The 10,031-nt window shown below is 48.9% G+C and overlaps 2 protein-coding genes across 2 annotated transcripts; one reads left to right on the top strand and one right to left on the bottom strand.

Moving 5' to 3' along the window:
* Positions 1 to 1,217: 1,217 nt before the first annotated feature.
* On the top strand, positions 1,218 to 4,317 carry LOC101786188 (probably inactive leucine-rich repeat receptor-like protein kinase IMK2). The gene is made up of 2 exons (XM_004984829.3): positions 1,218 to 3,301; positions 3,390 to 4,317. The coding sequence occupies exons 1-2, from the start codon at positions 1,480 to 1,482 to the stop codon at positions 4,061 to 4,063; spliced, it is 2,496 nt and encodes an 831-aa protein (XP_004984886.1). The 5' UTR covers positions 1,218 to 1,479; the 3' UTR covers positions 4,064 to 4,317.
* A 1,657-nt stretch (positions 4,318 to 5,974) lies between these two features.
* Positions 5,975 to 8,149, bottom strand: LOC101780419 (zinc finger MYM-type protein 1-like). Its single transcript, XM_004986987.1, has 3 exons — positions 7,906 to 8,149; positions 7,312 to 7,437; positions 5,975 to 7,197 (listed from the first exon to the last, which is right to left on the bottom strand). The coding sequence occupies exons 1-3, from the start codon at positions 8,147 to 8,149 to the stop codon at positions 5,975 to 5,977; spliced, it is 1,593 nt and encodes a 530-aa protein (XP_004987044.1).
* Positions 8,150 to 10,031: the final 1,882 nt, after the last annotated feature.

The following is a 10,031-nucleotide window of genomic DNA, read 5'->3' as shown; positions in this document are numbered from 1 at the left end:
TTGTTTTCATATGTGGATGTGGATATTTTCCCCTTTAATTATTTGTGTATTAAATTTGGTTGAGAAATTTTTTATCTTTAATTTTGTGTGTATTAAATTTGGATGATACTCGTTTCACTCAAAATTTAGTACGTAAATCTTTTTTTGGGTGATTTGTGCAAACAAATCATGAGAGTCCTCAAGTCACTCACCCGAGTGACCCGGAATGGCAGTCTGAAGCCGACTACGGAATTCCGTCACCTGGTCCTGCCGTTCTCTTTCCCGTTCCTCCACATTACCGGGGGCCACGCAGACCGGAGCTGCTGAGTCGCCGCTTTCGATTGCCCTTTCCGTCCCCCTTTTGAACCACTCGCCGACCGATCTGCTCGTTGGTGCATGGGTATCAGCACCTACCACTCTCCTGGCCGTTGGCGATGCAGCCCGGATGGCAGGCAGGTCAAAACCGCACAGTGAATGGAATGGAAGCGTGGTCACTCGGGCAGACCGAGCGCTCTCTGCCACCCCCGTGCGTGCCGCGACGCGCGCCCTGTGCACATTCCTCCAGTACATCATGTCTCGTCGACCGGTGGCGGAGTACCCACCACCAGCGTCCAGCGCGGCCGAGTGGCTGACAACCCTGAAACCCGGCAAAAACCCATCGGCTTTTCCGTTGCGAGACGACGTCTTCCCCGCGCGCCCGCTGACGCGCCCGGCCCCGGCGGCCGTGGGGATCCACGCCCAGCGGCCGCGGCCGGCAGGTCGAGGCGAGCCCGAGGGGGGCGCAGTCTCATTTTGCCGGATCGCTGCCTGTCCTGTCCCAGTGTCCCTCCCCGGGTGTCCCCCAAAATCTCTCTCTCTCGCTCCAGCGCTTGTTTAACTACTGCCGCCATTAACTCCCTCGCTGCTTTCCACGTACGGGCGCACGTGCTCCTCTACTCGATCCGGCCGCCACGGTCGCTGCCCGGCGGGCCCCGCCGCCGTGGAGCTAGAGCTAGCCGTTGGGGGGACACCACGGCGCAGGACGAGGACGGACAGGGTACAGCCGCGCGGCACTATTCTGTGGCTTTACCTCCTGCCGCCGCACTGAATGAGATAATGATCGGATTCTCCCCTGCCCGCGCGGGGCCCGCGCTGTCAGCCCCCCCCCCCCCCCCCCCCGGGGTAACGTATAGGACGAGCGGTTTTAAAAACTCGCTCGTCGTCTCCCTCTGCCGCCAGGGGCTGAGCGGAGCTAGCCGTTAGTTAGCGGATCTGAGTTGAATCGGGTTAGCAGCTGCTAAATTATTCCCTCCTTTTTTTCCCCCCTTCAGGCGTGTACCTGCAGCTCTTATATAGAGCGCGGTACAATCGCTTTCCCCGCTTGCAGAAACCAAGAACACCTCGCTCAAAAGTTCGAGCTCCTCCGAGGTAGGAGCGGCTGCAGCATTGCATTGAGCTACATAGATTAGACCAGGTTCTAGCTAGAGCTAGCTGCTAGCTGGGGTAGAGTAGGGAGTAGCCATGGGTGTGCGGAGCTGCCGCCGCGACGGCGTCCAATGCAATGTCAGGTCGAGAAGGGAGCGGCGAGGTGGAGGCTTGCTGGTGTCGCTGCGGTTGCTCCTCCTGCTGCTGCTGGCGGCGGCGGCGGCGATGCCGGCGCGCGGGCAGCGGTCGGACGGCGTGGTGATCGCGCAGGCGGACCTGCAGGGGCTGCAGGCCATCCGGCAGGCGCTGGTGGACCCGCGCGGGTTCCTGTCGGGGTGGAACGGCACGGGCCTCGACGCCTGCTCCGGCGGCTGGGCCGGGATCAAGTGCGCGCGGGGGAAGGTCGTGGCCATCCAGCTCCCCTTCAAGGGCCTCGCCGGCTCGCTCTCCGACAAGGTCGGCCAGCTCACCGCGCTGCGCAGGCTCAGCTTCCACGACAACATCATCGGGGGCCAGGTACCCGCCGCCATCGGCTTCCTCCGCGACCTCCGCGGGGTGTACCTCCACAACAACCGCTTCGCCGGCGCCGTGCCCCCCGCGCTCGGCGGATGCGCGCTCCTCCAGACGCTCGACCTCAGCGGCAACTACCTCTCGGGGAGTATCCCTTCCACCCTCGCCAACGCCACCCGCATCTATAGGATCAACCTCGCGTACAACAACCTCTCCGGTGTCGTGCCGGGCAGCCTCACCTCCCTCCCGTTCCTTGAATCCCTTGAGCTAGGCAACAACAATCTCAGTGGCGTGATGCCGCCCACCATTGGCAACCTCAGGTTGCTCCACGACCTCTCTCTCGGTAACAATTTGATCAGTGGAAGCATCCCTGAAGGGATTGGGAACCTCTCCAAGCTCCGAAGTTTGGACCTCTCTGACAATCTGTTGGGTGGTAGCCTCCCTGCGTCACTTTGCAACCTCACTTCGTTAGTCGAGCTCAATCTCGACGGCAATGACATTGGAGGACAAATCCCGGAATGCTTTGACGGGCTGAAGAACTTGACCAAGCTGTCTCTGAAGAGGAATGTCCTCGACGGCGAGATTCCAGCCACCGTCGGGAACCTCTCGGCACTGTCACTGCTCGACGTGTCGGAGAACAACCTCACCGGTGAAATCCCAGCCTCCTTGAGCGGCCTTGCCAATCTCAATTCTTTCAATGTTTCCTACAACAACCTCTCAGGTCCTGTGCCTGTGGTTCTGTCCAACAAGTTCAATTCCACCTCGTTCGTTGGAAACCTTCAGCTCTGTGGGTTCAACGGCTCCGCCATTTGCACTTCCGCTTCATCTCCGGTGGTGTCGCCGTCTCCTCCGCTGCCTTTGTCGCAGCGGCGGACACGGAAGCTCAACAAAAAGGAGCTCATCTTTGCAGTGGGAGGCATCCTCTTGCTCTTCTTGCTCCTGTTCTGCTGCGTCCTCCTCTTCTGGAGGAAGGACAAGAAGGAAAGCTCGTCTCCCAAGAAGAGCGCCAAGGACACGACCACCACCAAGACCGTCGGCAAGCCCGGTTCTGGCGCAGGCTCGGGCACTGACGGCGGTGGTGACAGCGGCGGCAAGCTGGTTCATTTTGACGGTCCGCTCTCGTTCACAGCGGACGACCTGCTGTGTGCGACCGCGGAGATCCTGGGGAAGAGCACCTACGGGACGGTGTACAAGGCGACCATGGAGGACGGCAGCTACGTCGCGGTGAAGCGGCTCCGGGAGAAGATCGCCAAGAGCCAGAAGGAGTTTGAGGCGGAGGTGAACGCGCTCGGCAAGATCCGGCACCCCAACCTCCTCGCCCTCAGGGCCTACTACCTGGGGCCCAAGGGCGAGAAGCTCCTGGTGTTCGACTACATGCCCAAAGGCAACCTCAACTCTTTACTCCATGGTAACCTCACTTGCTCTGTTACTCAGTACAATCAATGCTCGATCGTGTGGTTTTGCTTCTTTGCGCTTACATCGGTGTTGTGTCGCAGCTCGTGCGCCGGATAGCAGCCCGGTAGACTGGCCGACGAGGATGAACATCGCGATGGGCGTGGCGCGGGGGCTGCACCACCTGCACACCGACGCCAACATGGTGCACGGCAACCTCACCAGTAACAACATCCTCCTGGACGAGGGTAACGACGCCAAGATCGCCGACTGCGGCCTGTCGCGCCTCATGAGCGCGGCGGCCAACTCCAGCGTGATCGCCGCCGCGGGCGCCCTCGGCTACCGCGCGCCCGAGCTCTCCAAGCTGAAGAAGGCCAACACCAAGACCGACATCTACAGCCTCGGCGTGGTCATGCTCGAGCTCCTGACCGGCAAGTCGCCAGGGGATACGACCAACGGTCTCGACCTGCCGCAGTGGGTGGCCTCGGTCGTCGAGGAGGAGTGGACCAACGAGGTGTTCGACCTGGAGTTCATGAAGGACGCTGCAGCGGGCTCAGAGACCGGAGAGGAGCTGGTCAAGACGCTGAAACTGGCATTGCATTGCGTTGATCCTTCGCCACCAGCGAGGCCCGAGGCCCAGCAGGTACTGCGTCAGCTTGAGCAGATCAAGCCCTCTATTGCGGTCTCTGCCGCCTCGTCCTTCACCGGTGAGCCCAGCCATACTACCGCAACAGCCACCAGCGTCACCGACGAAACGAAATCTACAATTACAGAGTAGTCAGCCCCTTGCAGACTGAAATTTGCAGTTCTTAGTTACTTCAGTATCCCAATAAGTAGACTTCAGAGTCTATTCGTTTTTCTTCAGTCTGTACATACAGGTGTAGGGGGGGTAGGAGAGTTTTGGTTGCGATGTCATTCTTTAATTCCTGAATTCATTTGTATCTGCCAGAAGCACTCCATGTTATCAGAAGATGATTTGGGAGTGCTGGCTTCTGATTAAGTTTGAAATGAAGTTTGATGATTCATTACTTATCTGCAATGTATTCCAATATTTTCCTCTGCAAAAATGTCTTGTTTGTAATGACAAACTTGTTATTTGTCATCATGACAGAAGAAAAAGGGTGAAAGTACACCAGTATGTTCGCTATTCTAAGACTAGAGAAAGGGATTATCTGATGCAACAGTTTTTGTTGCTGTGTGGCGTGCAAATGCTCAAATCACCTGCTACCTAATTTGCTAATTATGCACGCTGCTTAAATCTGAAACCAGGACGAACTCTGATGTGGCAAAGTGTGTTTGGTAACCGGCAGACTTTAAGGTTACGGAAGACTGTCTTTTCTTCTTACAGGAATATGGTACTCATGGTAATATGGCAGGTAATATGCAGTGATTCCTTAACAGTGCTGTTACTATCCAATGACAGTCTAGACTTCTCGTGTGATCAATGCAAGCCTGTGATATGCTGACCTTGTGCCCCTAGCGGCCGTACTCTTCTTCTCTGTCAATAGAAATGGACACCGTCTCGTGCCCGGTTCATTCAAAAAAAAAAAAAGTGCCGACCTCGTCGTCGATCTCCTGGTCTGTTCTTACGTCCAACTCCAACCTGCAGGTAAAGTAGCAAGGTGGAGTTTAACCCTGCTCTGAGTGCTCGGTGGCGTGAATTACAACTCCAGACATACCGTCATTGTCAACTTGCCACCGGACTAGGTCTGAGTGTTACCTGCACATTTGGCTATATCTGCTTACAACTAATGGTCAGCACGAGTGTACTACCAGTTCAATGCTTTACCATTACTGCGTTCTGTGAAGGAACAACCTATCTGAAGTTGGAGTGCAGAATATGGCTACTGAATTTATCAACCTTCCAAACTAAAAGAGGCGACCGATTCCTATCTGAAGCTTCCAAACAACATATCATCTTTCGTAATCTTTAGGTCTCATTAGGAATATGGGAATTTCTTTAGCTCCTGCTGGAATTTCAACCGTTTTCTGGAAATTCTAGCGTCCCAAGTTTGCACCGAACTGCACAATGCAAACTTGTACTCTTTCATTATGATATATGTTGCCATTGGGGAATTAGCCAAGCTGACGCCCGGATTATGACCCTGTTGCCTTGCCCTCATGGTCCAACAAATTAAATAGCACTGCAAACACACCTGTTCAAGGATGCTTGCAGCATTGCGCTGTCAGTGGCGAATCTAGGATTTTAGGTCAAGGTATGCATCCAAAAAAATGATACACAATTCGGTAAATCCATTTACCAATTCGGTAATAAGGTTTAAATTCATGGATAAAGTAGAAACCATATCCATTAAATACAATATAAATAGTTTCAAAGCCAAACTGATAATTGAAATATATGCATAGAGTACCAGAGACTTACAACGTTACTATAATGACGTTTTTATTCGACGCTTCCGAAGGGACATAAATGTCTCAATTATATCATCTTCATCAACTTCAAAGAAAATATCTCGCTCAATAAAAGTGACTAGACAATCATCCAAAAGACTATCTCCCATCTTATTTCGTAACTTTGTTTTCACTAAAACCATTGCAGAAAACACCCTTTCAACACTTGCTGTTGCCACAGGTAGAAGCAATACCAATTTAAGAAGCTCATAGACCATATCATACACTTTATGCCTCTTTGTTTGGACAAGCTTAAATGAGAGGTCAACAATATTGTCTAGACCTTGAATCTATCATCCTTCCTGATGTCATCAATATAATTATCTAGCTGCAATTCAAGTCTGAGCAAATTATTATTTGAGAAGTCCTTTGGGTAGAACTTAGCTAGTCTGCGTAGCTTCTGTGCATCAAAAGACTCAAATGAATTAGAAGGATTGAAGGCTGCCATACAAGACATCAACTCCATGTTAATCTCATCAAACCGATTATCAAGTTCTTGACTTATTTGATCAATGACGCCAATATATACTTCTCTTCTAAAGTGGTCATCATTGGTTTGCTTTCGAGCATGAGATTTCCTTGCTGATTTTCCATAAGGAACATAATCACCATCCATAGCAGGAACATCAACACCATGTTTATCACAAAACAAGGTGACCCTCTCAAGAAAATTATCCCAGCCATTTGACCTCAATTCTTGCATTCTTTTCTTTGCCACATTAACAAGTGATACTGCATTAAGAATGCCTTGCTCCCTTCTTTGCAAACACTCAGATAACTCATTTGTGTATCCAAGAATAATATACATTAAGTGTGCAAAGAAAACAAATTCAAAGGTCTCAAATGCTCCCGTCACAAAATGTATTTTGGTCCAATCATCCTTATATGTCGAATCATCCCCAAGATCAACCAGTACATCGTGGATTGATTCATACATAGTAATGATGCTGCATATGGTTTTGTAATGAGATCCCCATCGAGTATCTCCAGGTCTAGGCAAACCCATCTCTTGATGTAATCCAGTTCCAGATTCAATTTCACCACAGTCAAGTGCTTTCTTGACATTCTCAAGCCTTGCATTTCTAAGCATGTCATGGCGCTTACAAGAAACTCCAACAATATTCAACAAGATAGATACTTGATCAAAAAAGAAGCTACAATCAGTATTTCCTTTAGCAACAGCAACAAGAACCAATTGGAGTTGATGAGCAAAACAATGAATATAATAAGCAGAAGGTGATTCTTGCATGATCAATGTTTTCAACCCTTTAATATCTCCTTTCATGTTGCTAGCCCCATCATATCCTTGACCACGAATTTGAGTCAAACTCAAGCCATGACTTAAAAGTAAAGCTTCAATTGCATTCTTCAGTGATAAAGAGGTAGTATCATCTACATGAACAACTCCAATAAAATGCTCACATGGCCTTCCCAATTTATCAACATAACGCAAGCAAAGAGCTAGTTGTTCTTTATGTGATATATCACTAGACTCATCAGCTAAAATTGCATAAGGCTCATCACCAAGTTCTTCAATTATTTTCTTTCTAGTTTCTAGGGCACAGCAGTGAATAATTTGCTTTTGTATGTCTGGGCTAGTTAAGGTACAGTTACCTGGAGCATTCTCCAAAACATACTTATTCACTTCTTCACTATTTCCGGCAAGAAATTTCAAAAGTTCAATGAAGTTCCCTCTGTTGCTAGATTCTTTACTTTCATCATGTCCACGAAACGCCAACCCTTGATGCAAAAGAAACTTGATACAGCTAAGTGAATAAGTCAACCTTTTCTTATAAAGTCGAAGATCCTCATCACTCCACTTCTGAATATTATAATCAATTGCTACCTTGGGATTTGTAAAGCCAATATATCTCTCTTGAGCTGCGATATGTGACTTGGAACCCAAATGTTTGAGAAGTGCCTTCTCTCCTATATTCCAATTATTCCAGCCATCAACAGTAAATGCCTCTGACCCTGTGCCCTTCTTGAACAAGTAGCATATAAAGCAAAATACAGCATCCTTTTTAATACTATATTCAATCCATTCATGATTGTACATCCAACAATAATTGAATTGACGATTTATTCCTGAAATCTTTGTTTTCGGAAAATCATGTGCAAAAGGCTTGAATGGACCTTTAGTAATATATGCTCTTCGAATTGCATCTTGATCATTAGTAGGATAACTAAGAATGGGACGTCTTTCACCTGGATCTTGTGGAAGGCGATTGATGTCATAAACTGGTGGCACAGAAGACGGCTGCGGTGGGGGCGGTGGTGGTGGCGCTAGGATATGAGTTTCAATTTCCTCAACTACTCTCTCACGAGTTTGCTCTTCCACCACAGGTACAACCGGATCAGAAGAACGATTAGAAGTAGCAGCAGCTGCTGCTGCCTTCCTCTTTGCTTCATGCTTCTGAAAAAGAGATGCAATGTTCCCGTCTCTCTTCATAACTGTTTAAATATTACAAAGAACACAACACCAAACAATTAAATAAATTGTGCTTGTACACGATTGAACTGACACAAGTGATTATGGATCACTCACATGATACGAGTCCAGAACAAAAGATCAATCTAGATCGACTTTTTTGTAGGGTAAAATCCTCCACCTTGTTGCGTGCTAGATGAATCTATAATTTAGGGCTAAGCAATTAGTAATTAAATCATACACGAATAAAGATGTTTTTATAAAAGCCAAAGAACGTAGAACAAATAATTCACCAGATGCCAGTATTTCTCAAGATCTTGAATGATTATTGGCCTGCGCCCTGCTGCTGGATGCCTGGACTGGCCGCTGGCTCGCTGCTGCCTGCTTCCGGCTGGCAATCGACTAAGTAGTATTGCCGTCGTGTGATGGCGTCTCCGTCTCGTCTCTCCGTCTCAGCAGTCGGCGGTCTGCAGATTCCGGGTAGGGCACGTTGTACGCCGCGCCGCAAGCCGCACGAAGAGACAAAGCCGAACTGCCGTGTGCTGGAGACCTGGAGTCCGTTGCGTGAGGAGGTCGCAATCCGTGTGGGCCGCGTGGGCCTGACGGTGGAATCGCAAGTCTGCACGAGTCGGCCTCCTCTGCTGTCCTGCAACCTGCTCTCTCGCTTCCATTTTCTTTTTTCTTTATATAAAATATGTATGTATAGTAATTACCTTGGTGGAAAAACAAGGTATGCTGCAGCATATGCAACATACCCTGTAGCTCCGCCCCTGTGCGCTGTTCTAAACAAAAAATAGGATCGAGTTACATGAATTGAGCTCAATTCAATGGTACGACAAGTTTTGAAATGGCCAGATCTCACAAACCTAGACGGAAACACCGAGTCAATTTAAACTTTGTTTATCGTAGGAAGCTAGATCGAACATTTGAATCGCTCGTATTGAAGTGACCTGAAGATGGACTTCATCCGTCGAATGTTGATGCATGTTTCGTTCAACGGTGTCGATGTTTTATATTTGGCGGACTACCGAGGGGTATCTCGAGATAGTAGATTGGTCGGTGGGGGATCGCCAGACCTGGACATTGAAGGTAGAAACGAGGATACAAGACATGAATTTATATAGGTTCGGACCGCCAGAGTAGCGTAATACCCTACGTCCTGTTTGGGGTGTTGTATATTGCACCCTGTGCTTAGGTGTTGTTTGATGTTGAGGATTTGGTCCTCTGTTATGGTTTTATAAGGTCTTCGCCTACCGATCCAGGGACCCCTACCTTCCTAGGGGGCGTGATTACTAGTTAGTTACAAGGAGGAGCCCTAATAGGATTATATGGTATGAGTTCTATTAGGATTGCAGAGAAATTCTAATTGGAGTCCGTCTTCTTCCTTCCTTGCGGGTACTGGGGTTATCCCTGACAAGCCTCCGAGCGTTTCATACTCGAATGCAGCAGCCTTCGAGTACTTTTCAGATCCTCGCCGAATAGTTTTGCTGCTCTTCGAATACTTTGTTTGGTTGAATCTTCAAAGTTTCTCAAAGCTGCCACGAGGCTATAGTGTGCTCAAGCTCTTAATCGTTTTGATTTTGTAATCTTCATCATTGGAATGTGATATGGAGTAGCCCCCGAGCCTTAGGTTGAATCGAAGAATCAGGCTGAGGGTTAATAAAATCTTGAATCTTTTTCTTTCATCTTAAAAAAAATCAACTGTTGAGTGTAACTTATCAGTCCCCGAGCCTTGAAATGATTAAATAATCAATCTAAGGGTCTTTAGTCTTCACACAAGTTATCATCCGAGTTGTATTGCGGCATTCAGCCCACGAGCTTATGTGCTAGTAGAAGCCACGTTGAGTATTTATTTCGTGCTTAGCCCTCAAGCTTGGAAGCTAGCTTAGCCATTAGAGATATT

Source organism: Setaria italica, chromosome IX, assembly GCF_000263155.2.
Source record: "Setaria italica strain Yugu1 chromosome IX, Setaria_italica_v2.0, whole genome shotgun sequence".
Lineage (NCBI taxonomy): Eukaryota > Viridiplantae > Streptophyta > Magnoliopsida > Poales > Poaceae > Setaria > Setaria italica.
This window is presented reverse-complemented; position numbering and strand designations above follow the sequence as displayed.

Excerpts from the sequence above, each read along its gene's own strand:
- LOC101786188 (XM_004984829.3), top strand. The coding sequence starts at position 1,480 with ATGGGTGTGCGGAGCTGCCGCCGCGACGGCGTCCAATGCAATGTCAGG. Across the intron at positions 3,302-3,389 it reads CCTCAACTCTTTACTCCATG|CTCGTGCGCCGGATAGCAGC; the intron begins GTAACCTCACTT and ends GTTGTGTCGCAG.
- LOC101780419 (XM_004986987.1), bottom strand. The coding sequence starts at position 8,149 with ATGAAGAGAGACGGGAACATTGCATCTCTTTTTCAGAAGCATGAAGCA. Across the intron at positions 7,438-7,905 it reads TCGCCTTCCACAAGATCCAG|GGTTGGCGTTTCGTGGACAT; the intron begins GTGAAAGACGTC and ends TTTTGCATCAAG. Across the intron at positions 7,198-7,311 it reads TGTTTTGGAGAATGCTCCAG|CTGATGAGTCTAGTGATATA; the intron begins GTAACTGTACCT and ends ATGCAATTTTAG.